This window comes from Pangasianodon hypophthalmus, chromosome 28 (assembly GCF_027358585.1).
Source record: "Pangasianodon hypophthalmus isolate fPanHyp1 chromosome 28, fPanHyp1.pri, whole genome shotgun sequence".
Lineage (NCBI taxonomy): Eukaryota > Metazoa > Chordata > Actinopteri > Siluriformes > Pangasiidae > Pangasianodon > Pangasianodon hypophthalmus.
Window position 1 is genome coordinate 10,431,802 of NC_069737.1, and position 25,245 is coordinate 10,457,046.

At 40.3% G+C, this 25,245-nt stretch overlaps 1 protein-coding gene across 10 annotated transcripts in view; it reads left to right on the top strand.

The window, feature by feature from the left end:
* The window catches only part of LOC113544364 (collagen alpha-1(XIX) chain), a 270,413-nt gene that overhangs the window by 229,743 nt on the left and 15,425 nt on the right, over positions 1-25,245 (top strand). For 8 of the 10 annotated variants that reach the window (XM_053230913.1, XM_053230909.1, XM_053230915.1 and 5 more), the window contains 8 exons: positions 9,352-9,396; positions 9,497-9,559; positions 9,990-10,025; positions 15,535-15,579; positions 16,062-16,199; positions 22,806-22,872; positions 23,126-23,266; positions 24,474-24,551. In XM_053230913.1, the coding sequence (XP_053086888.1) occupies positions 9,352-9,396; positions 9,497-9,559; positions 9,990-10,025; positions 15,535-15,579; positions 16,062-16,199; positions 22,806-22,872; positions 23,126-23,266; positions 24,474-24,551 (613 nt within the window). Of the gene's footprint in view, positions 1-9,351; positions 9,397-9,496; positions 9,560-9,989; positions 10,026-15,534; positions 15,580-16,061; positions 16,200-22,805; positions 22,873-23,125; positions 23,267-23,623; positions 23,647-24,473; positions 24,552-25,245 lie in introns of all 10 variants that reach the window. The other 2 variants (XM_053230917.1, XM_053230916.1) reach the window with 1 other exon arrangement.

Below are 25,245 nucleotides of genomic sequence, written 5' to 3' on the forward strand. Positions count from 1 at the left end.
AGGTCTGGTTACAGCCTGTATGTACCCCTTTGAATATTCACCAGTGTACCATACATCCCAGCTCAATCGGGGCAGTCTGTGGTGCGTCGGGGACCACGACCAATGCATCACATGGCATTGGTCTTGGTAAGTCCATGTACTTATTTGGGGTCAAGCACCAAAGGTGCTGGAACCCTATTGTTTTTTTCATGTTCTTCTTCTTCTTCTTCTGATGATGATGATGATGATGATGATTATTATTATTATTATCATTATTATTATTATTATTATTACATGCTGGAAGTCTATGGCAGCCCCTACAACCATATGGTAAAAAGGTGTGAAATTTGTCACACTGATTGGGCATAGTGCCAATAGTCATTTCAGTGCCCCTCAATGCCTCTAACACCAACATTGGGTCAAATTTCAAGGTATATTTTTGCTTACAACGTTTAAACAGTTTGACGTAGGACAGAAATTTTTTAATAAGAAAACATGTTTTTTCTTATTGTTTTTAAAGTGTTTGGTTTAGAACCATTATTCTTTTTTTGACTGATTCCTCTGAAGCTTCCATAATCATCTAAAAAATGGCCAATTTCAAATTGTGCATAAAATCCAAAGGTGGCCACAATCATGTAAAAATGGCCACCTTTGGATTTTACACAGAAATTGAAATTTCTTGAAGACCCTTAAAAACTTTTCACAGCCAATCCATAACATATTTGGCACACATTGTCTGCAGGTCAAGCTGCACAAAAGTTATCACATGGATTTTTAGATATTTGAAAGAATTTGCCCATACCATGCAAACAAATTTGGCAGTGAAGGTGTGTGCCACTTTTATGGGTTGGACCAGAAATGAAGAGATGGGAGGTAGGTTTGGAACAACTGGAAAGGCTCTTTATTTTCCTTCACTATACCTCGCTTTTCAGTGATATTATTTCCCCATGCACATCTAAACACACGCATTCGGCTCTGTGCTGTCTCTCCCGTGGCTCTCATCACTTGCCTCTTTATCTTTGCCGCCACAGACTGAAACACAGTCCCTTTGTTAAAAAAATTCTGCACAGGTATAGATCCTTACCATTCACTTTTCCCAGCTCCACCATCCATTCACAAATGGGTGCTTGACCATGCCCCCACCGCCTGACTCAGACTGACTCGCCTGCTCCAGCAACAATAGGTCTACTATGTCTTCAGTGCCGTGCTCCTCTGTCAGCAGCCACCTTTGACAGGTGTCTTGGAGCTGTTGGGTGAATGCAAACAGGTGGCTGAGCTCACCTGCGTGTCAGCGAGCAGAAGCCCTGATGGTGCTGTTCGGGAGAGCAGCAGACCCATTGCAAAATATCCCGCTTTACATCTGAGTACTCCAGCAGGTTCACAACCGGAAGCTATTGAGCCATAAGCTTGGCTTCCCCCAACAGTATGAGCAGCAAGCAGACCACCCACTGTGAGTCTGGCCAGCCCTACGCTTCTGCAGTATGTTCAAAGAGTTTTATAAACCCTTCTGGATCATTCTGTGGTCCCATCTTGGAAAGCATGACTGTTCCTGCTCTGTGAGCAGCTTGAGAAGGGCCTGATGTTGAGTCTGGTGGAAGCTGGCAAGGCTTGGAGACTGGCCTGGAAGCACCGCTCCTGCTCTGTACGCAGCTCGAGGAGGGCCTGATGTTGCATTGTTATCCTAGCCGCTGTCCACTGAAACACAGAACACTCATTAGAAAAATATAACAGTATATCATACATGCTACTTATTTCATACAGTTACTAATATTGGGACATTGACACAATTCTAACATTTTTGGCTCTATACACCACCACAATGGATTTCAAATGAAACGAACAAGATGTGCTTTAACTGCAGACTGTCAGCTTTAATTTGAGGGTATTTACATCCAAATCAGGTGAACGGTGTAGGAATTACAACAGTTTGCATATGTGCCTCCCACTTGTTAAGGGACCAAAAGTAATGGGACAGAATAATAATCATAAATCAAACTTTCACTTTTTAATACTTGGTTGCAAATCCTTTGCAGCCAATTACAGCCCGAAGTCTGGAACGCATAGACATCACCAGACGCTGGGTTTCATCCCTGGTGATGCTCTGCCAGGCCTCTACTGCAACTGTCTTCAGTTCCTGTTTGTTCTTGGGGCATTTTCCCTTCAGTTTTGTCTTCAGCAAGTGAAATGCATGCTCAATCGGATTCAGGTCAGGTGATTGACTTGGCCATTGCATAACAGTCCACTTCTTTCCCTTCAAAAACTCTTTGGTTGCTTTTGAAGTATGCTTTGGGTCATTGCCCATCTGCACTGTGAGGCGCCGTCCAATGAGTTCTGAAGCATTTGGCTGAATATGAGCAGATAATATTGCCCGAAACACTTCAGAATTCATCCTGCTGCTTTTGTCAGCAGTCACATCATCAATAAATACAAGAGAACCAGTTCCATTGGCAGCCATACATGCCCACGCCATGACACTACTACCACCATGCTTCACTGATGAGGTGGTATGCTTAGGATCATGAGCAGTTCCGTTCCTTCTCCATACACTTCTCTTCCCATCACTCTGGTACAAGTTGATCTTGGTCTCATCTGTCCATAGGATGTTGTTCCAGAACTGTGAAGGCTTTTTTAGATGTCGTTTGGCAAACTCTAATCTGGCCTTCCTATTTTTGAGGCTCACCAATGGTTTACATCTTGTGGTGAATCCTCTGTATTCAGTCTGGTGAAGTCTTCTCTTGATTGTTGACTTTGACACACATACACCTACCTCCTGGAGAGTGTTCTTGATCTGGCCAACTGTTGTGAAGGGTGTTTTCTTCACCAGGGAAAGAATTCTTCGGTCATCCACCACAGTTGTTTTCCGTGGTCTTCTGGGTCTTTTGGTGTTGCTGAGCTCACCGGTGCGTTCCTTCTTTTTAAGAATGTTCCAAACAGTTGTTTTGGCCACGCCTAATGTTTTTGCTATCTCTCTGATGGGTTTGTTTTGTTTTTTCAGCCTAATGATGGCTTGCTTCACTGATAGTGACAGCTCTTTGGATCTCATCTTGAGAGTTGACAGCAACAGATTCCAAATGCAAATAGCACACTTGAAATGAACTCTGGACCTTTTATCTGCTCATTGTAATTGGGATAATGAGGGAATAGCACACACCTGGCCATGGAACAGCTGAGAAGCCAATTGTCCCATTACTTTTGGTCCCTTAACAAATGGGAGGCACATATGCAAACTGTTGTAATTCCTACACCGTTCACCTGATTTGGATGTAAATACCCTCAAATAAAGCTGACAGTCTGCAGTTAAAGCACATCTTGTTCGTTTCATTTGAAATCCATTGTGGTGGTGTATAGAGCCAAAAATGTTAGAATTGTGTCGATGTCCAAATATTTATGGACATGACTGTATATATATATATATATATATATATATATATATATATATATATATATATATATATATATACACACACAGTCAGGTCCGGACGTACAGTTGAGGACAAAATTATTAGCCCCCCTATGAAATTTTAAGTTTCCTCAAGATATTCCCAAGTACCTATTTAACAGAGCAAGGAATTTTTAACACAGCATTTCTGAACATACTATTTTTCGTTAGAAGGACCAAAATATTTATATTTGCACACCAAAACATTGTTATGTAAGAAAAAGCTAAAATGACCAGGGACATTATTATTAGCCCCCTATAAGAAATCACCATTTATTAAGTCCTTTACCTTCACAGGTGATGTGCATAAAGGTGATCAGGTGAAACAGGTGATCTCACTCAATAATTAAGTTAAATTAAGGTATAAAGGCCTCAGTATGGGTCATTGAGCTGTCATTTGAGAAAGCAACATGCCAAAAACAAAGGAAATCAGTTTGGACTTGAGACAAAGAATTATTGATGCACATAAAACAGGAGAAGGATATACAAAGCTATCCAAGCGTTTCCAAGTCTCAAGAACCGGAGTGAGAGGTATAATCCGGAAATTCAAAGAAAGCCACACAGTGCAGAACAAGCCTGGCAGAGGTAGGAAGCGAAAGATTTCAAAGACACTGGAAAGAAAACTAGTGAGAGATGTGTCTAAAGACCCCAGAACAACTGCCAAGACACTGGCGAATGAGTTGGCCACATCAGGAATCATAGTCTCTAAGAAGACCATCACTAGAGCTCTGCACAGGAATGAACTGCGAGGTTGCAGACCAAGAAAAACTCCACTTTTGAAGAAAAGACACCTTCAAGCCAGACTTATGCTCAGGACAACCTGGAGAAAGATTATTCATACTGGAAGCGTGTCTTATGGTCTGATGAGACTAAACTAGAGCTCTTTGGCCACAGAGACACTGCTTACGTTTGGAGAAAAAAGGCAGAGGCATCCAACCCAAAGAACACCGTCCCCACAGTGAAACACGGTGGTGGGAGTATTATGCTGTGGGGATGCTTCAGTGCATCTGGAACTGGAAATCTTGTCAATTCAATTCAATTCAATTCATTTTTATTTGTATAGCGCTTTTTACAAAGGTCATTGTCTCAAAGCAGCTTTACACAAACAAAAGTAAAGTGAAGTGTGTGTGTGTGCCGTCTCTGATGAGCAAGCAGGGCGACGGTGGCAAGGAAAAACTCCCTGAGATGGTGATAGGAAGAAACCTTGAGAGGAACCAGGCTCAACAGAGAACCCATCCTCATATGGGTTTACACTGTAGTGTGCGTGTGTGTGAGCACAATGTGTGTTGGTGTAGTCCATGGAAAACAGCTGAAGCGTTTTCGTGGCAGTATGAAGCATTGCCGGTGGACAGGTCCAGAGAGAAGAGGGGGAGGTCTGGATCACCAGCAGCTCAGGAGTGTAGCTCGGCAGAAGGAGAAGGAAAGTGGTTAGGTACACTCACAGTCACCGTGTGGAGATAAAACTTAACATCCACGAGTCCCCCAGATCTACTCCTTTGATAAAAACACTAGTCGCTAAATGCTAGGTTAAATAAATAAGTCTTCAACCTCGACTTAAACACTGAGACCGTGTCTGCTTCATGTACATTAACTGGGAGACTATTCCATAATTTTGGGGCTTGGTAAGAGAAAGCTCTGCCCCCTGCCGTGGTTTTGGCAACGCGTGGTACTGATAGACAGCCTGCATCCTTAGAGCGAAGTAGGCGTGGCGGAACGTAAGGTACTAACATATCGCTTAAATACTGCGGAGCGAGACCGTTTAATGCTTTATAGGTTAGGAGTAATATTTTAAAATCAATGCGGAATCTTACTGGGAGCCAGTGTAATGTAGATAAGACTGGCGTGATATGCTCATACTTCCTAGTCCTAGTCAGGACCCTCGCTGCTGCGTTCTGAACTATCTGAAGCTTATTTATGCATCTAGACGAGCATCCAGATAGTAAAGCATTACAGTAATCTAATCTGGACGTGATAAATGCATGGACTAGTTTTTCAGCATCACTTAGCAAAAGTATATTTCTAATCTTAGCAATATTTCTGAGGTGGAAAAATGCTAACCTGCTTACATTATCTACATGCGCCTCAAATGAGAGATTAGAGTCTATAATCACACCGAGATCTTTTACTGTTAGACTACTTGAAACAGAGAGACCGTCTAAAGTAACAGTGTGATCTCTAAACTTACTTCTAGCGGCTTGCGGTCCCAGTACCAGAACCTCTGTTTTTTCTGGGTTTAGCAGGAGAAAGTTGCTTAGCATCCAGTCTCTTATGTCTATCGCACATGCCTCAACTTTCTTTAACTGGCTATTCTCATCTGGCCTAGCTGAGATGTATAACTGTGTGTCATCAGCATAACAATGGAAGCTAATATTATGTTTGCGGATTATGTTACCTAAAGGGAGCATGTATAACGTGTCAAGGTGGAAGGGATCACGAATAAAGAAAAATATGTGGATATTTTGAAAGAAAACCTTAAGCAGTCAGCAGTGAAACTAGGTCTGAGTCGTCGCTTCATCTTCCAACATGACAACGAACCTAAACATACGTCTCTCTTGGTGAAGAACTATCTCCAGACGAACAAGGTGAATGTCATCGAATGGCCTGCACAAAGCCCTGACTTAAATCCAATAGAAAATATGTGGGGTGACCTAAAGAAAAATGTCCATGCCAGAAAACCATCGAATCTGGAGGAACTTGAGAGATTCGCCAAAGAAGAATGGGCCAGGATTCCTCAAATGAAGTGTCAGAGACTTGTTGACGATTACAACAAACGACTGCGGGCAGTTATCCAGCAAAAAGGATACATAATTGACTATTAGAATGTGGGGGGCTAATAATTTTGACCCTGGTAGTTTTTGTGTTTTGTGTAATATTTTCATTTCGATGTGGAATATAAAATAATGTAAGCATCCAAAATAAATCTAGGATGTCTAAAAAAGCTGTGTTAATTTTTTTTTGCTCTGGTTAAAAGCACTTTTGAAATACTTTTAAAACAATGACTATTTTGTAGGGGGGCTAATAATTTTGTCCTCAACTGTATTTGCACAATGACAGAGTTTTTGTGATTTTGCCTTTATACACCATCACAATGGATTTGAAATAAAACAGTCAACTTTCAGCTTTATTTTAAGAGGTTCCACAAAAATATGGCATTTACCAGTTAGGAATTACAGCCATTTTAAGCAAAATACTTCCACTTTCAGGGGCTCAAAGATATTTGGACAATTGACTGACAAGAACTTAATTGACCAGGTGGGGCCCATTTCCTTGTTACTTCAAGACAAATGAAGCACATAAAAGGTCTGGAGTTGATATCAGGTATTGAGTTGGCATTTGGCAGCTGTTCAACCGGAGCTACCAATATGAAGTCCAAGGAGATGCAATGTAAGTGAAGGAGGCCATCATTAGGCTGAAAAAACAACATAAATCTATGAGAGAGATAGCAAAAACCTTAGCTGTGGCCAAATCAACAGTTGGGTACATTCTTAAAAAGAAAGAAAGCACTGGTAAGCTCAACAACATCAAAAAGGCCTGGAAGACCACAGAAGACAACTAAAGTTGTGGATCGCAGAATCCTTTCCTTGGTGAAGAAAAACCCCTTCACAACATCAACAGAAGTCAAGAATACTCTGGAGAAGGTAGGCATATCATTGTCAAAATCTACAATCAAGAGACGCCTTCATGAATGTAAATACAGAGGGTTTACAACAAGGTGCAAACCACTGGTAATGTTCAAGAACAGGAAAGCGAGATTAGACTTTGCCAGAAACATCTAAAAAAAAAGCCTCCCATGTTCTGGAATAAGATGTTCTGATGAAACCAAGATTAACTTGTACCAGAATGATAAGAAGAGAAAAGTATGGCAAAAGAAAGGAACAGCTCATAGTATACCACATCGTGTCAAACACAGTGGAGGAAGTGTTATGGCATGGGCATGTATGGCTGCCAATGGAACGGGCTCACTGGTGTTTATTGATGATGTGACTGCTGACAGAAGTAGCAAGATGTATTCTGAGGTGTATAGGGCTATACTCTCTGCTCACATTCAGCCAAATGCTACAAAAATGATAGGACGCCACTTCACAGTGCAGGTGGTTAATGACCCTAAACATACTGCGAAAGCAACTCAAGACTTTTTGAAGGCAAAGAAATGGAATATTCTTCAAAGTCAGTGGCCTGATCTCAACCCAATAGACCATGCTTTTCACTTACTAAAGACAATTTGCATCCAAGGATTTGCATCCAAGTATTAAAATTATGGTTATATTTACAATTATGTAACTTTGTCCAAATACCTTTGAGCCCCTGAAAATGGAGGTACTTTGTTGAAAATAGCTGTAATTCCTAAATGTTTTTTTTTTTTTGTTACATTTTTATGGAACCTCTTAAAATAAAGCTGAAAGTCTACACTTCGATCACATCTTGATTGTTTTATTTCAAATCCATTGTGGTGGTGTATAAAGGCAAAATCACAAAATCTCTGTCATTTTCCAAATACTTCTGGACCTAACTGTGTATATTTTATATATATATATATATATATGAATAATCTCAGTGTTTACCAGCACTACAAAGATTTAAGATAAAGATTTCTGTAAAATAATCAAAATGCTCATAACTCTTTAAATGTTTGAAATAAAATCATCATGTCATTGTCATGTGATTCATTCATTCACTGCTGCTTTAAAGTCATGCATTGCTTTTGAAATCTGCAGTGTAATATGGCAGACATTGACAGTGAAATAGCCAAAAAATGTGTGGCCGTATTTAAACTGCACTCGTAGTTGTTAGCTTGGGTCATTCCATTTATATCAGTCCAGGTGCTTATTCTCCCCCTCCCCTCTCTGGCACCTCTGGGAGGATAACTCAATAGACACTGAGGCAAAATATGTATAGCACATATTTTGGCATTATTGTATAGCAAAAAATATATTTAAAATACCTATACACATAGACTTGGCAAGAGCAACCAACCAAAGAGTGTAAGCATATCAGAAATTTGATAACATAACTCCTAGGTCCTGCAGTGAGCTTTTAATCATAGTGTTTTACTAATGATTTTGAAAAGCTTGATCATTAAGAGTTCAACAATCAGTGCAGAAGAAACGAAGAACAATGAGACAGTAAGTAACTATATATTGGGCTATATATTGGGCTATATATTGAGCTCCGATTACACTTCTCCAATCACAACCACTCCCCCAAGTAAAGCACAGACGTAAGTGAAATGCATAGGGGGGAATAATGTTCTGACAAACTTCTGACAAATCAACATTTACTTCTTGACATAAGAGCAATGCACTGAAGGTTTTGCTTTTGAGTGTGGCATGTTGTCAGCATGTCACAGCATGTATTGTATTTGATGTTATTTCACTGGCATGATTGTTCTTTGATCTGACACAGAATCTTCTCAGTACCCACCACCAAACTATCCTCTATCTATTTTTGTCCTTCTCTGTTTTGCTCTGTTTAGTGCACAAACAACTTTAACAGCAAGCTGGTTTTGCCTTGTCAGGCTCTCTGACTCTTTGTCTAGTTGGTTTTCCAAGTAGTTTTGCTCTATCTCTTTTGTCTTCTTGGGAAAACTGTGATGAATTTACTGGTAGCACATTTGCACTATTTGTCCATATAGTACACAATAATAGAAGGGATTTATTTATAATTGCCCTATCCGTTGCACCCAGATGAGGATGGGTTCCCTTTTGAGTCTGGTTCCTCTCAAGGTTTCTTCCTCTTTTAGTCTCAGGGAGTTTTTCCTTGCCACTGTCACCTCTGGCTTGCTCATTAGGGATAATTTCACATATTTACAATATATTTTTTGAATCCATTTATTCCTGTAAAGCTGCTTTGTGACAATGTCCATTATTAAAAGTGGTAATCAAATAAAATTGAATTGGGTTGAATTTAATTGAATTTTCTTCTATGGCTGGCAGGGGAAACCTGGTGCTCGTGGTGAGCCAGGAATCCCAGGAGAACCAGTAAGTTTGACGGCTGTAAAACTGATTGTCTACGCATTTATAAAGGAGGACATAGGGTAGACTGAGTTTATAATACTTCCTCTTTTATTATGACTTTCAGGGAGCTCGAGGGCCTGTGGGAGAGACAGGTTTCCCTGGACCTGAAGGCCCTCCAGGTGTATCTGTAAGAAATCACACCCTATCTTACTGCTGTATCCTGTTATACTACTGTGCAACAGTGTTTTTCTTTCCCTAACCTGATGCACCTTTTTCAGTCTTGACTTGAATCAGGTGTGTTAGAGTAGGGAAAACACTGCTTCTGGGATTGGGAAATACTGCTTATTAAAGGAGATATGTCACCACCCTGTATTGAGAGCTACAACTGCATTCCACAATGTAATTGTATTATTAACTGTTGAATGTAATTTACATTAAAGAGTTAATAATATGGCAAAAGAGAATTCATAAGGAGTTTTTGGGAGTTTTGCAGCAAAGTTTTTCCAAGTCTTAGAGGATTTCATTTAAAGCAGTACATAACACAGGAACATGACTATAAGTGAATAGCCGTACCAATGATTTCATTGCACCCACTCACTTTTTTTTTCTTTCTGCAGGGTAGACCTGGAAAAGATGGGATTCCTGGATATGAGGTGAGAATGTCAGAATCGTAAAACTGAGCACTTTTGAAATTTCTTTCTTACACAATATGCATTTTTCTTATAAAAAGCTTTGAGAGAAACGGGATGTAAGAGGAGTACAATTCATTTATCTTCAGTGAATGCTTTATCCTGGTCAAGGTTACAGTGGATCCAGAGCTTATGCCAGCAACACAGTGTGAGAGGTGGGAAACAACCTGGATGGGACGTCAGTGCATTGCAGGGCACCATGCCCACACAAATCAGCACACTCATTCACTCCTATTCACATAGCCTATAAGTATTTGGGGGGAAGGTGGAAGGAAACCAGAGAACCCAGAGGAAACCCACACCAACATTGTGGGAACAAGCCAAATTCCACACAGATAACCCAAGATCAGGATTGAACACTGGAGCTGGGAGGCAGCAACACTACTGTAGAGTAATAATATTAATTAATATTAACTTATTTTATTTAATATTATTAACCTTTGATCTACATAGATATGTGCTTTCTTTTGAGGTATTACACAGTATGACTCAGCTCCAAGTATACAAGTATCCAAGTACTGTATGTGGCAAATGCTGAATATACAACACTAAAATAAAATGTCTGTACAGATAAGTCAGGAACCCTGGGTTTGGATGCATTCTGCTTGGAGAAGTCTGCAGACCCATGTTGAAGCTCAAATGGGCTTTAATATTTTAGGCTCGCATTGAGAAAACTTTAAAATGAAATGATCATATAAAGCAAAACTGGCTTTCCATCTTGCACTGGATTTATGCTGCTCTGTCTCTGGGAAGACATGGATAGAGCACATAAGTCAGGCACAAAGGGCGGTGCTGGTTCTGAGTAACAGGGAACCCTTGTAGTTATCCGGTGTTTGTAGAACCACAGTTACATCCATAAATACCATTTTATTTTACCCCTCCTAACTACCAGTGACAATGTTTAAACACCTGGATAATCTATACCAAGTTGCCACCCTAGGACTGACTGGGAGGGACGACATAAAATCTGGAGAATGTGATGCCTAGGCATCTCTCAGTAATGCCCATGATGATGGAACATTAATAGTGGTATGACTCATTACAGTAGGACTGGGCTTCTAGCCCATTTGTAGGCCTTAATGATGGCCTATCACCCAATGGATGGACCCACCTCTGCTTAGACAGGGCAGGAACCCTGGGTTTGGCCATAAGGTCATCCCAGAGCCATCCAGTTGTAGCATATGTAGGGCAATTCCCCAACCATATGGCTGAGATGATCCCCAGCAAAAAGGGCTGTCTGCAATGATCCGTTCGAGACCAGCATTCTGTTCCGGTCTGAATTTCAACATTCATTTCCTGATATTTAAATCTAGATGTGTTAAACAACTTAGAACATGGCATCTTTTTGTTGAACCCACCCATTTTTCAAGTTATCAAAAATATTTAAATGTGATTCACAGGTGTTTCTTGTTCCCCAGGTGTGCCCTGTTAGATTGATTAGTTAAAGTTAAAAGTTCTGAATGTCTTCACTTGGTTTGATCCCTGGGTTTCACCTGGGAAGACTCCATTTGTTTTTAAAAGTGATAAACCAGCATGAAGACCAGAGAGCTGTCTATGGGTGAAAAGCAAGCCATTTTGAAGCTGAGAAAAGGGGGAAAATTGATCAGTGCCATTGCACAAGCATTGGGCATATCCTATATATCCAATAATAATACAGGATGCATCCAATCTAATTGGGAGGAACGTCATCATGCAGCAAGACAATGACCCATAACACACTGCCAACATAACGAAGGACTTCAATGGGGGAAAAAGTGGAAGGTCTTAGACTGGCGAAGTCACACACCAGACCTTAACCCAATTGAGCATGCATTTCACCTCCCGAAGAGGAGACTGAAGGGAAATGCTGATGACCATGAAGTACTGTTGCTTCACAGCATTAGGTGAAAAACCAAGTGTGGGAAGAGTGGGGCTGCCAGCTTACAAGCTTTGCAAAATCTCTGTCTGTTTCTTTTTTAACACAAACTTCTCCCAGATTTCATAGAGTGATTGAACGAATAATCCACCATTAGAAACTGAATCATTTAGGTATGTTGCTGTGTCTACTAGTGGCAGCCATTGCACAGGCAGACAGAAGTGTCTAAGTGTAGGTGGTACCAGAGATAGAGAAATCACCATGAATTTTGAGTTTACAGGAATGATTTGGATGGGAAAAGCAGTCCACATCCAGTCTTTATGCTGCACAGTGAAATAACATGAAGAAGTTATCCATCTTGGGCTGTTGCAACCCTCACTGCAGCTTCTCAATTTTAAAGTTGGATGCATACCTTGACTGGTCCACCTGTTTGGTGCCAGCAGCACCAGGCTATATAAACTGCCCCAAGCCGTTCTACAGCAGGCTCAAAAAAAGCAGTCCTTGAAAAGGTACCAAGTGAGGTAGTTGTCATTCTAAACAGTGGAGCAACTAACTGAATGTTGTACAGGTAGTGTGGGATACCATGCCTTCATGTGTCTGGCAGGGGGTCAGGTCAGCCACATATATACCATTTCATGAATGCCTTGCCTTATTTCTCACTTTTTTCACCTTGCTGAGAACACCTGCCTGAGTTATTCAGGCCTGCCAGCTAGTCGGCTCAAAAATTTCCTTTACCTTATACCAAGTAAACTGACTGTAAAAGAAGCACAAGGGGTGCAGAGTTAGCAGGTGTCTAGTTTTGGAATATAAAGTCCAATTTTGAGCTTAGTTTTCTGGTTAGTACTGTATTGAGAGTATCACTCTAAATGACCACCATTTGTTGAAATAGATTTTGATAGAATCATTCTGTTTCTGGCATTGTGCCTCTCTCTCTATTTCTCTCTGTCTGTCTCTCTCTTGCTCTCTCTCTGACATGCGCACAGACACACACAAAACACACACGCAAAAAAACACACACACTGGTATATATTCCACCAACACTATTGTTCATGTCACCCCACATGTCTCGGGGTTTTCACTTTGGGGCCAGGTGTGTTCTGCTGCTTGTGTCCCAAATCATACAGTGGGGTCCAAATGTCTGAGACTACCTTGAAAGTTTTTTAGAACACAGAAACACGTTGAAGGTTTTGGACTTTTGAAATATTTAAAACAAAAAAAGTAAACGTTCAATATCTTGTATATTTAATATTGACGATTTTGCACTATTTCTAGGTCCCTATTTAAATGTAAGCAAATTTGTGATATTGACCATGTTAACTGCTTTGTACAAAAGGACATTTTCCTCATGCCTAATCTCTTCTATTGAAGCATCTGTTCAGACAACACGCCAATGGATTTAATCTAAAATCTAGCATATGTTTTTGCACAAACTTGTGAAGTCCACGCCAGCTCAAGTTCACATTGTCATTAAAGCAAAAAGGGGACATATGAAATACTAGAAACTCTGAAATTCATGTAAATATTTCAATACTTTTTCATACTTTTCATTCAAGGTGCTGTCAATAATATAAATTGTAATGTTGCAATGTTAGATTAGAAAATAGAAGCATTTTACATAGTGGTCTCAGACCCCACTAAATACCACAGTAAATAGCACATCAAATTAGTACTCCACAAATGTTAGGCTATATTATGGTGAGTTTTGGATAAAAAGGTAAGTTATTTCTTGACTCTAGGGCAGCCTGGCATTATTTTTATATCTGTCTACATCATCCTCCTTTCCTGACGAGACTCTATTTCTGATATCCAGAGTTCTCATTACATTTTTAAAAGTCTTTTTTTTTTAAATCCTCAACCACACTCCCTCCACCATGTCTCTCTCTGGCTTGGTGATGTAGCCATCTAGCAGCACAAAATATTTCTCAATCTTGTTTTTCTCTCTGCTATGTTTTACCATTCTCAAAGCTTCACTTCCATGGCAGGGACAAAAGGAAACACAATAGAAACAATAAAAGCCTTAAGCAGGGTTTAGGGAACAGAAAGACTCTAGGGCAGCCTGGCATTATTTTTATATCCGTCTACATTATCCTCCTTTCCTGACGACTCTATTTCTGATATCCAGAGTTCTCATCACATTTTTAAAAGTCTTTTTTTTTAAATCCTCAACCACACTCCCTCCACCATGTCTCTCTCTGGCTTGGTGATGTAACCATCTAGCAGCACAAAATATTTCTCAATCTTGTTTTTCTCTCTGCTATGTTTTACCATTCTCAAAGCTTCACTTCCATGGCAGGGACAAAAGGAAACACAATAGAAACAATAAAAGCCTTAAGCAGGGTTTAGGAAACAGAAAGAGAAGCCAATCATGTGGCAGCAGCGCAATGTAAAATATCATGCAGAGACAGGTCAAGAGCTTCAGTTAATATTCACATCAAACATTAAAATGAAGAAAAAGTATGATCTTTGTGATCCCTTGATCATGTCAAGGATGTTGGTGTCAGAGGGGTTGGTTTGAGTATTTCATAAACTGCTGATCTCCTGGGAGTTTGGTCTCTAGAGTTTACATAGAATGGTGCAAAAAACAAAAAACACTGAGTGTGTGACAGTTCTGTGGGTGGAAATTCCTTGTTGATAAGAGAGGTCAGAGAAAATTGCCAGATTAGTTCAAGCTGCCAGGAAGGATAAAGTAACTCAAATAATCACTGCACACTCACAACTGTGGTAAGTGGAATAGCATGTCAGCATGCACAAAACATCAACTTGTGGTGGATGGGCTACAACAGCAGAAGACCACATTCGGTTCCACTCCTGTCAGCCAAGAACAGGAATCTGAGGCTCTCATGAGCACAGGCTCATCGAAACTGGACAGTTGAAGACTAGAAAAAGTAAATACCTGGTCATTTTCCAGTCTACAGCTATCCAATTTTGGTATGTTACCATGATAGCCTCAGATTCTCGTTCTTGTCTGAGAGGAGTGGAACCTGATGTGGTCTTCTGTTGTTGTAGCCCATCCACCTCAAGGTTTGATGTGTTGAGCATTCTGAGATGCTTTTCTGCTCTCCATGGATGTTAAGGGTGCTTATTTGAGTTACTATAAACTTGTCAGCTCAAACCGGTCTGGTCATTCTCCTCTGATCTCTCTCATCAACAAGGTGTTTCAACCTGCAGTCCCTCCACTCTTTGTTTACTTAAATACTTAAACCAGCCCATCTGGTACCAACAACCATGCCACAGTTAAATTCACAGAAATCACATTTTCCCCCATTCTGATGTCTGATATATCAGCATGATTTTATGGATTGTGCTGCTGCCACATGATTGGCCGATTGGATAACTGCATAAATGAAAAGGTGTACAGGTGTTCCTGTTTTTATGCAAAATTCCTGTGCTGTGTTTATGCAAAAATGTATGAACATGCCCTAAATAAAAATAATTGATTTACAGCACTGGTAGTGTGAGAAGGCCTTTGGCTCAGACTTTGTCTTAATCTAGCCAAGAGTGCACACAGTTTTTGCTAATATCCACTTTGCTCTGAAAAGCAACAACTCTTTTCCTGACTGTCTCTTCCTATCTCTACCTGGTGCCTTTCAGTATTTTATATTTCTTTTCTTCTTACAGGGACCACCTGGCAGGCCTGGTGATAGAGGTTCCAAAGGAGAGCGGGTTAGGTCTTGTGTTCTCTGCTCCTTGTCTGTCTTGATTAGTTCAAAATAAACATCTGTTATCCTAGGTATCATAAGTAGCAATGCATGCTGTCCCTTAAAATTCAGAAAATCCTCTACTCTGCATAATTTTGAGATATTAGAGCTTTTATAAACAACTGCATAAGCCTGCATTCTGTATGACTCTCTCATCAAGCTTGCTTAGCATTTCATGCTTGCCATTGATCTCACAACTCTGTATATTAATAATATAGCATACAGTAAGCAAATTGTGCAGCCAGATAATGGAATATACTGTAAATCCTCAAGTAGTCATGCCAAGACACAATAGTTACAGTGATTTTAAATGAATCCCATACATGTTCTATTGAATCATCACTGCAAACACACCTCAAAAATCTCAAAATAATCTCTAAAATAAATGCTAGCCCATTTTTTTTTTTGCTGTGCCATTTGCATTGTGCCAGTGATTAAATATTTCAGGGTGATCCTGGGATCCCTGGAGAGAGAGGTGTTCAGGGAGAGAGGGGACGACCTGGAGAAAGAGGGCCTTCTGGGATCCAAGGCCTGCCTGGTGAGAAAGGACATCCCGGTCCACCTGGTCCTGTAGGATCACTGCTGGTATGTATCTCTTGTTACAGTATAGATAATAGATAATCAAAATCGAACAGTTTTAGTTAGTGGGTGTGACGAGGAGGAGGGAGGGGCCAGGCTATGAGGACGCACACCTGACTCCTTCCCGGCTTCGGGCACCAAACTTCAAGGATGGGAAGGAGGCGGGAACCCAGCTGGGAGACACGAAGGTAACAAACTTCACGAACGAGCAAAGATGAGGCGGGAACCGAGTGAACTCATACGTACCGTTTTAATAATAAACATACATAACATAACAGAACAGAACAGAATAAACTCAAACATAACAGAAACCACAAACATAGCGCCAACATAAAACTCGATTGCATTTCTCTCTCTCCCTCAGGTGTTTCCAGCTGCTTCTTTATTACTCGCTTTCACTCCCTTCCTCACAGCCTGGCCCCTCCCTCCTCCTTGTCAAAGTGGGTAATTAGTAATTAGTGAATATATATACAGTCAGGTCCGGAAGTATTTGGACAATGAGTTTTTGTGATTTTGCCTTTATACACCACCACAATGGATTTGAAATAAAACAATCAAGATGTGATCGAAGTGTAGTCTTTCAGCTTTATTTTAAGATGTTCCACAAAAACATTTACCATTTAGGAATTACAGACATTTTCGACAAAGTACCTCCATTTTCAGGGGCTCAAAGGTATTTGGACAAAGTTACATAATTGTAAATATAACCATAATTTTAATACTTGGATGCAAATCCTTTGCAGTCAGTGACTGCCTGCACTGTAGCCACCTACAGTGCTGCTTGTTTGTGGGTCTTTCTGCCCTTAGTCTTGTCTTTAGTAAGTGAAAAGCATGGTCTATTGGGTTGAGATCAGGCCACTGACTTTGAAGAATATTCCATTTCTTTGCCTTCAAAAAGTCTTGAGTTGCTTTCGCAGTATGTTTAGGGTCATTAACCACCTGCACTGTGAAGCGGCGTCCTATCATTTTTGTAGCATTTGGCTGAATGTGAGCAGAGAGTATAGCCCTATACACCTCAGAATACATCTTGCTACTTCTGTCAGCAGTCACATCATCAATAAACACCAGTGAGCCCGTTCCATTGGCAGCCATACATGCCCATGCCATAACACTTCCTCCACTGTGTTTGACACGATGTGGTATACTATGAGCTGTTCCTTTCTTTTGCCATACTTTTCTTTTCCCATCATTCTGGTACGAGTTAATCTTGGTTTCATCAGTCCAAAGATGAAATCATTGACAATGATACACCTACCTTCTCCAGAGTATTCTTGACTTCTGTTGATGTTGTGAAGGAGTTTTTCTTCACCAAGGAAAGGATTCTGTGATCATCCACTTTAGTTGTCTTCCGTGGTCTTCCAGGCCTTTCGATGTTGTTGAGCTCACCAGTGCTTTCTTTTAAGAATGTACCCAACTGTTGATTTGGCCACACCTAAGGCTTTTGCTATCTCTCTTATAGATTTATGTTGTTTTTTCAGCCTTCACTTGCATTGAGATCTCCTTGGACTTCATATTTGTAGCTCCAGTTGAACAGCTGCCAAATGCCAACTCAATACCTGATATCAACTCCAGACCTTTTATGTGCTTCATTTGTCTTGAAGTAACAAGGGAATGGACTGTACCTGGTCAAATAAGTTCTTGTCAGTCAATTGTCCAAATACCTTTGAGCCCCTGAAAATGGAAGTACTTTGCTTAAAATGGCTGTAATTCCTAACTGGTAAATGCCATATTTTTGTGGAATCTCTTAAAATAAAGCTGAAAGTCTACATTTCGATCACATCTTGATTGTTTTATTTCAACACAATGCATAAAATCTGATGCTGATACATCAGACATCAGAATGGGAAAAAATGTGATTTCTGTGACTTTAACTCTGTATGGTTGTTGGTACCAGATGGCCTTTTTTGAGCATTTCAGAAACTACTGATCTCCTGGGATTTTCCACACACAACCGTCTCTAGAGTTTACTCACAATGGTACAATATAGAAAAAACATACAGTAGACTACAGTTCTGCTAACAGAAATGCCTTTTTGGTGAAAGAGGCATTGAGCCAGACTGGTTCAAGCTGACAGAAAGGCTTCAGCCAAGAACAGAAGTCTGGGCTGCAGTGGGCAGAGGCTTACCAAAACTGGACAATTGAAGAGTGGAAAAACGTATCCAGTTCTGATGACTCTCTGTTTCTGCTGAGGCACAGAGATGTTGGAGTCAGAATTTGGAACCAACTGCATGAATCCATGGACCGAATCTGCCTTGTGTCAACAGTCCAGGCTGGTGGAGGTGGTGTAATGGTGCAGGGAATGTTTTCTTGGCACAATTTGGGCCCATTAGTCCATATCAATCATTGCTTGTATGCCACTGTCTTTTCGAGTCTATTTGTGTTGCTGATCATGTTAATGACCACAATTTACCCATCTTCTAATGGCTACTTCCAGCATGTTAATGCACCAAGTCACAAAGCAAAAGTCGTCTCAAACTGGTTTCATGAACATGACAATGAGTTCAGTGTTTTTCAGTGGCCTTCACAGTCACCAGATCTGAATCCAGTAGAAAACCTTTGGGATGTGGTAGAATGGGAGATTGCATGAAAGTGCAAATGAAAAATCTGCAGGAATTGCATGATGCAATCATGTCAACATGGACCAGAATCTCAAAGCAATATTTCCAACATCATGTGGAATCCATGCCACAAAGAACTGATGCTGTTTTGATGAGCAGAAAAGCATCTCATCATGCACAAAACATCGAACCTTGGGGTGGATGGGCTACAACAGCAGAAGACCACATTGGGTTCCACATCTTTTAGCCAAGAAATCTGGGACTATCATGGGCACAGGCTCATCGAAACTGGACAGTTGAAGATTAGACAAAAATTACCTGGTCTTTTTTCAGTCTTCAACTGTCCAGTTTCTGTGCCCATGATAGCCTCAGATTCTTGTTCTCGATTGAGAGGAGTGGAACCTAATGTGGCCTTCTGCTGTTGTAGCTCTTCCACCTCAAAGTTTGATGTCTTGTGCATTCAGAGATGCTTTTTTGCTCACCACTGTTGTTGTTGCTGGTCTGCATGTTTGATTTGGCACAGGTTTTACTCCGAATGCCCTTCCTGACGCAACCCTCCCATCTGGGCTTGGGCCTGGCACTGACAGTATATTCCCAGTCGAACCCGGGCTCTGGCGGTGAGAGTGCAGGATCCTTAGCCACTAGACCACCAGGGACTTGTTCACCACTGTTGTAAAGAGTACTTATTTGAGTTACTATAGACTTCCTGTCAGGTCATGGTCATTCTGATCTCTGCCATCAACAAGGTGTTTCAGCCTCTGGCACACAGGATGTTTTTTTTGTTTTTTGCACCATTCCAGCATACAAACCACTCAGCTGTTGACAAAGACCATCCACAAAGACAGTCAGAGTATTGACTTAGGAAGCCACCTCAGCCCTGCAGGACTGCTTTGAGGACACAGACTGGGGAGTCTTCGCTGAGGGGACAGACCTGGAGGAACACACATCAGCTGTGCTTTCATATATAAACTTCTGTGCTGAGAGTGTGTCTGTAACAAAAACTGTTAAAGTGTTCTCCAATCAGAAACCGTGGTTCAACAGCAAGGTGAGGTCTCTGCTCAAAACACGGGATTCAGCGTTTAAGTCTGGGGACCTACTAGCCTACAAGGAGGCACATTCAGGCCTAAGAAGAGGCATCAGAGAGGCCAAACGCAGGTATAAGCAACGCATTGAGGAACACTTTTCCAACAACAACCCCAGGGGAATGTGGCAAGGAATAAACTCCCTCACTAGCTACAAGAACAGTCACACAGACATAAACCCCATAGACAGCACTCTGCCAGACACTCTGAACCATTTCTTTTCTCGCTTTGACCAGCGGAACAGTGACGTCAGCAGCCATCCTTCACTGCCAGGAAAGGATGACCCGATACAGCTACACCAGCATCAGGTCAGATCCACTCTACGCAGGGTCAACACGAGGAAAGCAGCTGGTCCAGATGGAGTCACTGGATGCATCTTGAAGGCCTGTGCAGACCAGTTGGCAGAGGTATTTACCACCATTTTCAACCTTTAGCTATTACAGTCTGCTGTCCCCACCTGCCTCAAGTCAGCGACGATCATCCCAGTTCCAAAGAAAACCACAGTGAACTGAGCAACTTGGGCCTAGGCAGTTCACTATGCACATGGATACTGGACTTCCTGCGCAACAGACCTCAGAATGTCAGGATGGGAGGTCACACATCATCAACTCTCATCCTGAACACTGGCACACCACAGCGGTGTGTCCTCAGCCCCCTCCTCTACTCGCTCTTCACACACGACTGCTCCCCTATCCATTCCACCAACACCATTGTCAAATTTGCTGATGACACCACCATAGTGGTACTGATTACAGATAATAATGAAACAGCCTACAGGGAGGAGGTTCAGCATCTGACAAAATGGTGTTCCCTCAATAATCTGGACTTAAACATTTCCAAAACCAAGGAACTTATAATTGACTTCAGAAGATCAAGGCGTACTGAGCACTCTGCCCTCTGCATACAGGGTAAGGAGGTCGAGAGGGTAGAGAGCTTTAAGTTCCTTGGTGTGAATATCTCAGCCGACCTCACCTGGTCCGTACACATCTCCCTTCAGGTGGAGAAGGCACGGCAAAGACTGTACTTCTTCAGGAAACGGAAACAGACGCACCTCCCTCATCACTTGCTGACCAATTTCTATCGGTCAACAATAGAGAGCCTTCTGACCTACTGCATCACAGTGTGGTTCAGCAGCTGCACAGAAGAGAATAAAAAAAGACCTGCAGCGGGTGGCGAGGGTGGCAGAGCGCATCATTGGCACAATACTACCTCCCCTCAAAGATATTTACACTGGCCGTCTCAGAAAGAAAGCCAGTTGTATCATAATGGACCCTACTCACCCTGGACATCACCTGTTTTCCCCTCTGCCCTCTGGGAAAAGATACAGAACAATCAAAACAAGGACTAACAGATTAAAGAACAGTTTCTTCCCACAGGCAGTCAAATGCATAAATCCTCCTCCTTCCCTCCTTTTGCTCCCAAGCATTATCGAACAATAAACCAATGTCTCAGGTCTACAAGTGCAATAATACACACGCACACACCACACTGCATATTTGCACTAATCTGTAAACACCTCTCATATGTTTACACAAATCTTATACTGTTACACTTGTGTTTATTATTCATATATCCTGATATACATTCATAGAGTATACAACAACACTATGTATACTATATTCTGCACTGTTGTTCTTGTTTAATTTGCTCCAGTGTACACTACAATATTTTGCACTAACCATTGTATATATTACCTTTTGGAATACCTCTCTTCTTGTCTATTTTATTTTTTATTTGTATTTGTCTATTATGCCAAAACCTTGTGAGCTACTAAACAGTCTTTTGTTGTTCAAGACAATGACAATAAAAATCTATTCTATTCTATTCTATTCTATTCTATTCTGTGTAAACTCTATAGACTGTTATGTGTGAAAATCCCAGGATATCAGCAGTTTCAGTCATATGCCACAGTTAAAGTCATAGAGAGCACACTTTTCCCCCATTCTGATGTTTGATGTGAGCATTAACTGAAGCTCTTGATCTGTATCTGCATGATTTTATGCATTGTGCTGCTGCCACATGATTGGCTGATTGGATAACTGCATAAATTAGCAGGTGTACAGGTATTCCTATTAAAGTGGACGGTGAGTGTATATTGTGTATGTACACACACACACACACACACACACACATATATATATATATATATATATATATATATATATATATATATATATATACATATACATACACACACACCAAGAAATGCTGTAAATAAAAGATGCCTTAATAAAATTAAACTTTTCTACAAAAAAACTGTACAGAGCAGTAAATAGTAATTAACTAAACAAAGTCAATATTTGGCGTGAGAACCCTTGCTTTAAAAAAATAAAAGCAGTCACTATTGACTATGACTACTAATAAGGAAATTGGCATGGTATGTTTTACTGAGAATGTAAGCACAATTGTGATCAAGTGTGAATTAAGCATATTAGTTTTGACTATATAACAAATTTAAATAGCCTTTTATATTACTTATTTGTTTGTTTGATTACACATTTATTCTGATGTATATTTTCTGCTGTGCTGCTTCTCGAGCTTTGTTAATTGCTGAGGTATTTCTTTTCTTTGCAATAATACTTTTACATTCATTGCGTAATTATAAGTTTGAAAAACTGCTCTCTCATTTGCTATATATTAAGATATTTCATTAACACAGCTTACTCATAAAACATCCCCTCTTAAGGTATTTATGTAACATGCAAAACCAAAATAAAAAAAGTTTGTTTTTGTGTGTGTCTGTGTGTTGGGTGGGAAGGGAGGGAGGGGATGAGGATGGGGTTTATTTTATGGGAGATAATCTGTTATCATACACTAGACAAGATGACATCTAAATGCAGCTCATAATCTGCTAAAATGCCAAATATTCTTTTATCTCTAAAGGAACTCTTCATCCCACTATGAATAAAATAATTCCGTTTTTATAATTTTCTAAATTAAAAAAAATTCCTGTTCTTGTTTTTTTCCTGCAGAATGATTACAACGCCATGAATGAAATTAAAATGTTCATCCAAAATGAAGTATTGCGTGTCTTTGAAGGTATATCTGTCACATATAAAAAGTCTTTGTAGGGATTTCTGACAGTAGTTGTTTAGCTCTCTTGCTCTCTCATGGTGTGTGTAAATTGGAAATTAACTCTGTTAACTTTCTCTGGCTCTTTCATTTCTTTTTGTACCAATACTGCCTGTTATAATTGTTGTGATTTCTAGTATGTGTGCTCTCATGTGGTATCCATTTAATTGTTACCTATTTTACCTATGTTCCTGGTACCTTGTGAATGATGATTTTGTAGAAAGGTTATCGAGTTACACCATGCTGGAAAAGGTGCCAGCGGCAATATTGGCTGCACATGGCCGCCGAGGCCCCCCAGGGCCACCTGGGAATGATGGGTCCCCAGGTCCACCTGGAGAGCCAGGACCTCCAGGCCCTCAAGGTAGGAGCCAAAAACAAGAGACTGAAAATGCCTAGAGTTGTCTGCTTTCCTGTTAGCTTATGTTAAGGCATTACACAGAACACATATATAGTTTCATACATGCAGCCAAAATATTACCTAACCTTCACATATAGTGAAGGTTAAGCATAGTAAGTGTAGTATTTTAAATCCATAGTCTTATATTATATCCAAATGGGATTTAAAAAAAAGAGAAAAAATCAAGTGTCCTTGTAGAACAACAAAGCCACATCTTTGCAGTGTTGTACTAGATTGTTCTTTGCCAGACTGCAGAGGACATTGTGTGTATTGAGTTTCAAACAGGAAAGCACTCACCAATAAGTATATATACAACCACAGGGAACCATTATATGAGGCTGAAGGTATGATGCTTTTCTACCCATGGAATGCCATCTTTCTCAGTGAATGCATTTCAGAGTGCTCCAAGCATAAGCATGTTCTTAGGTGGATGTGATGAGAGAAGCACATTGAATAGAGGTGTGGTATTTCTGTTTGAGGTATTTTCCCCCTCAGCCTTTATAAGACTGCATTATGCAATCTTATTATCTGTGGAGATGCTTTGCTGGATTAAACATCCTTTGGGGGAAATTGCTTGTTATTGAGAACAGTGTCAACACTTCATAGTCATTTGTTCTGCATCTGTTAAGATTTGTGAGTGTAGCCAATATCTGCATGTTGTGACAGAACTTATTTTGAGATGTTCAAGGAAGAATGGGTTAATGTGTGTCAGTAGTCAATTTTCTTTCTTGTTTGTTTGTTTACCTTTGCCTGCTCTGTTTACTTCTATGTGCTTTGCTTTGCATCTAAGCAAAACCATTATTATGCATGGAAGTCAGATGTTAAATCTTTAAGCTTCCTTAATAAAAAATTGATTTCTTATTATAATTCTTTAATAGACAGTGGTCAGAAGTGCCCCTGTACTTAGAAAGATCTATTAATTGTTATTGGTATTAATGCTGAGTATTCCAAAGAACATCCTTTTTCAAGGATGCCAGAAAGACTTTTATTGACTTTTACTGAAAGTAGCACAGCCTTATTCAAATGAGATTATGCCAAATTACTTTCATTAATTATTATTATGTATGGCATTATGGCAACCATTATAATCTATGATACTCTATAAAGTGCATGCTTAACTAAGTATTTTGTATTTGATTAGACTAAATTATTGTTTTGTGTTTGTGTTTAGGCTATCGAGGACAGAAAGGGGAGAGGGGTCAAATAGGCCTGGGGATCCTAGGTGCACCAGGCCCTGCAGGCCCACCAGGTATGCACTTCCCTACAAGAATCATATTTATTAATTGATATTGTGCACAGTTGATGTATAGTAATAGATTTTTTGCAAATGTCCACTTTGAGACTTCCTTTGGTACTGCTGAAGGCTAATAGTGATTTAAAACTGAATGCTACATTTGTGGAAATTTTAGTGCAGGTTATGGCATATTATAGTTTCCCTAATGAAAAAATGAAAAATGTTTGCACTGTCACTGTAATAGTTTATAGTCACTATAGAATTTTATTCTGGGCTGGAGTTCCAGGCTGCGCCCGCTTTGATTAAATGATCGAATAATAGGTAAATATTAGGTATGAGGTATGAGTCTTGCCTCAAAGTTAGCTAGGATGAAGTTGAAGCTTAAGCTTATGGTCCTTCTCCCAAATTTTGTGAGTATATATATGGAACAATATTAGAGGGGAACTTTGAGAAAGTGGACTGGGGTTCTGAGAGGCTCTTGCTTTGCACTTTGCACTAGACCTTTCTCTACACCTTCTCAGTCCTTTCCCTGAATCTTTGTGTATTAGCTGTAGCATTCCTAGAATATAAGTTCCTGGTGAATATACACCATATATACCAATATATATGACTGCATGCCAGGCTTTTTTGCCCAACATCAGTGCCTGACCTCACTAATACTCTGGAGGCTGAATGAGCAAATATCCCCAGAGCTATTCTCCAAAATCTA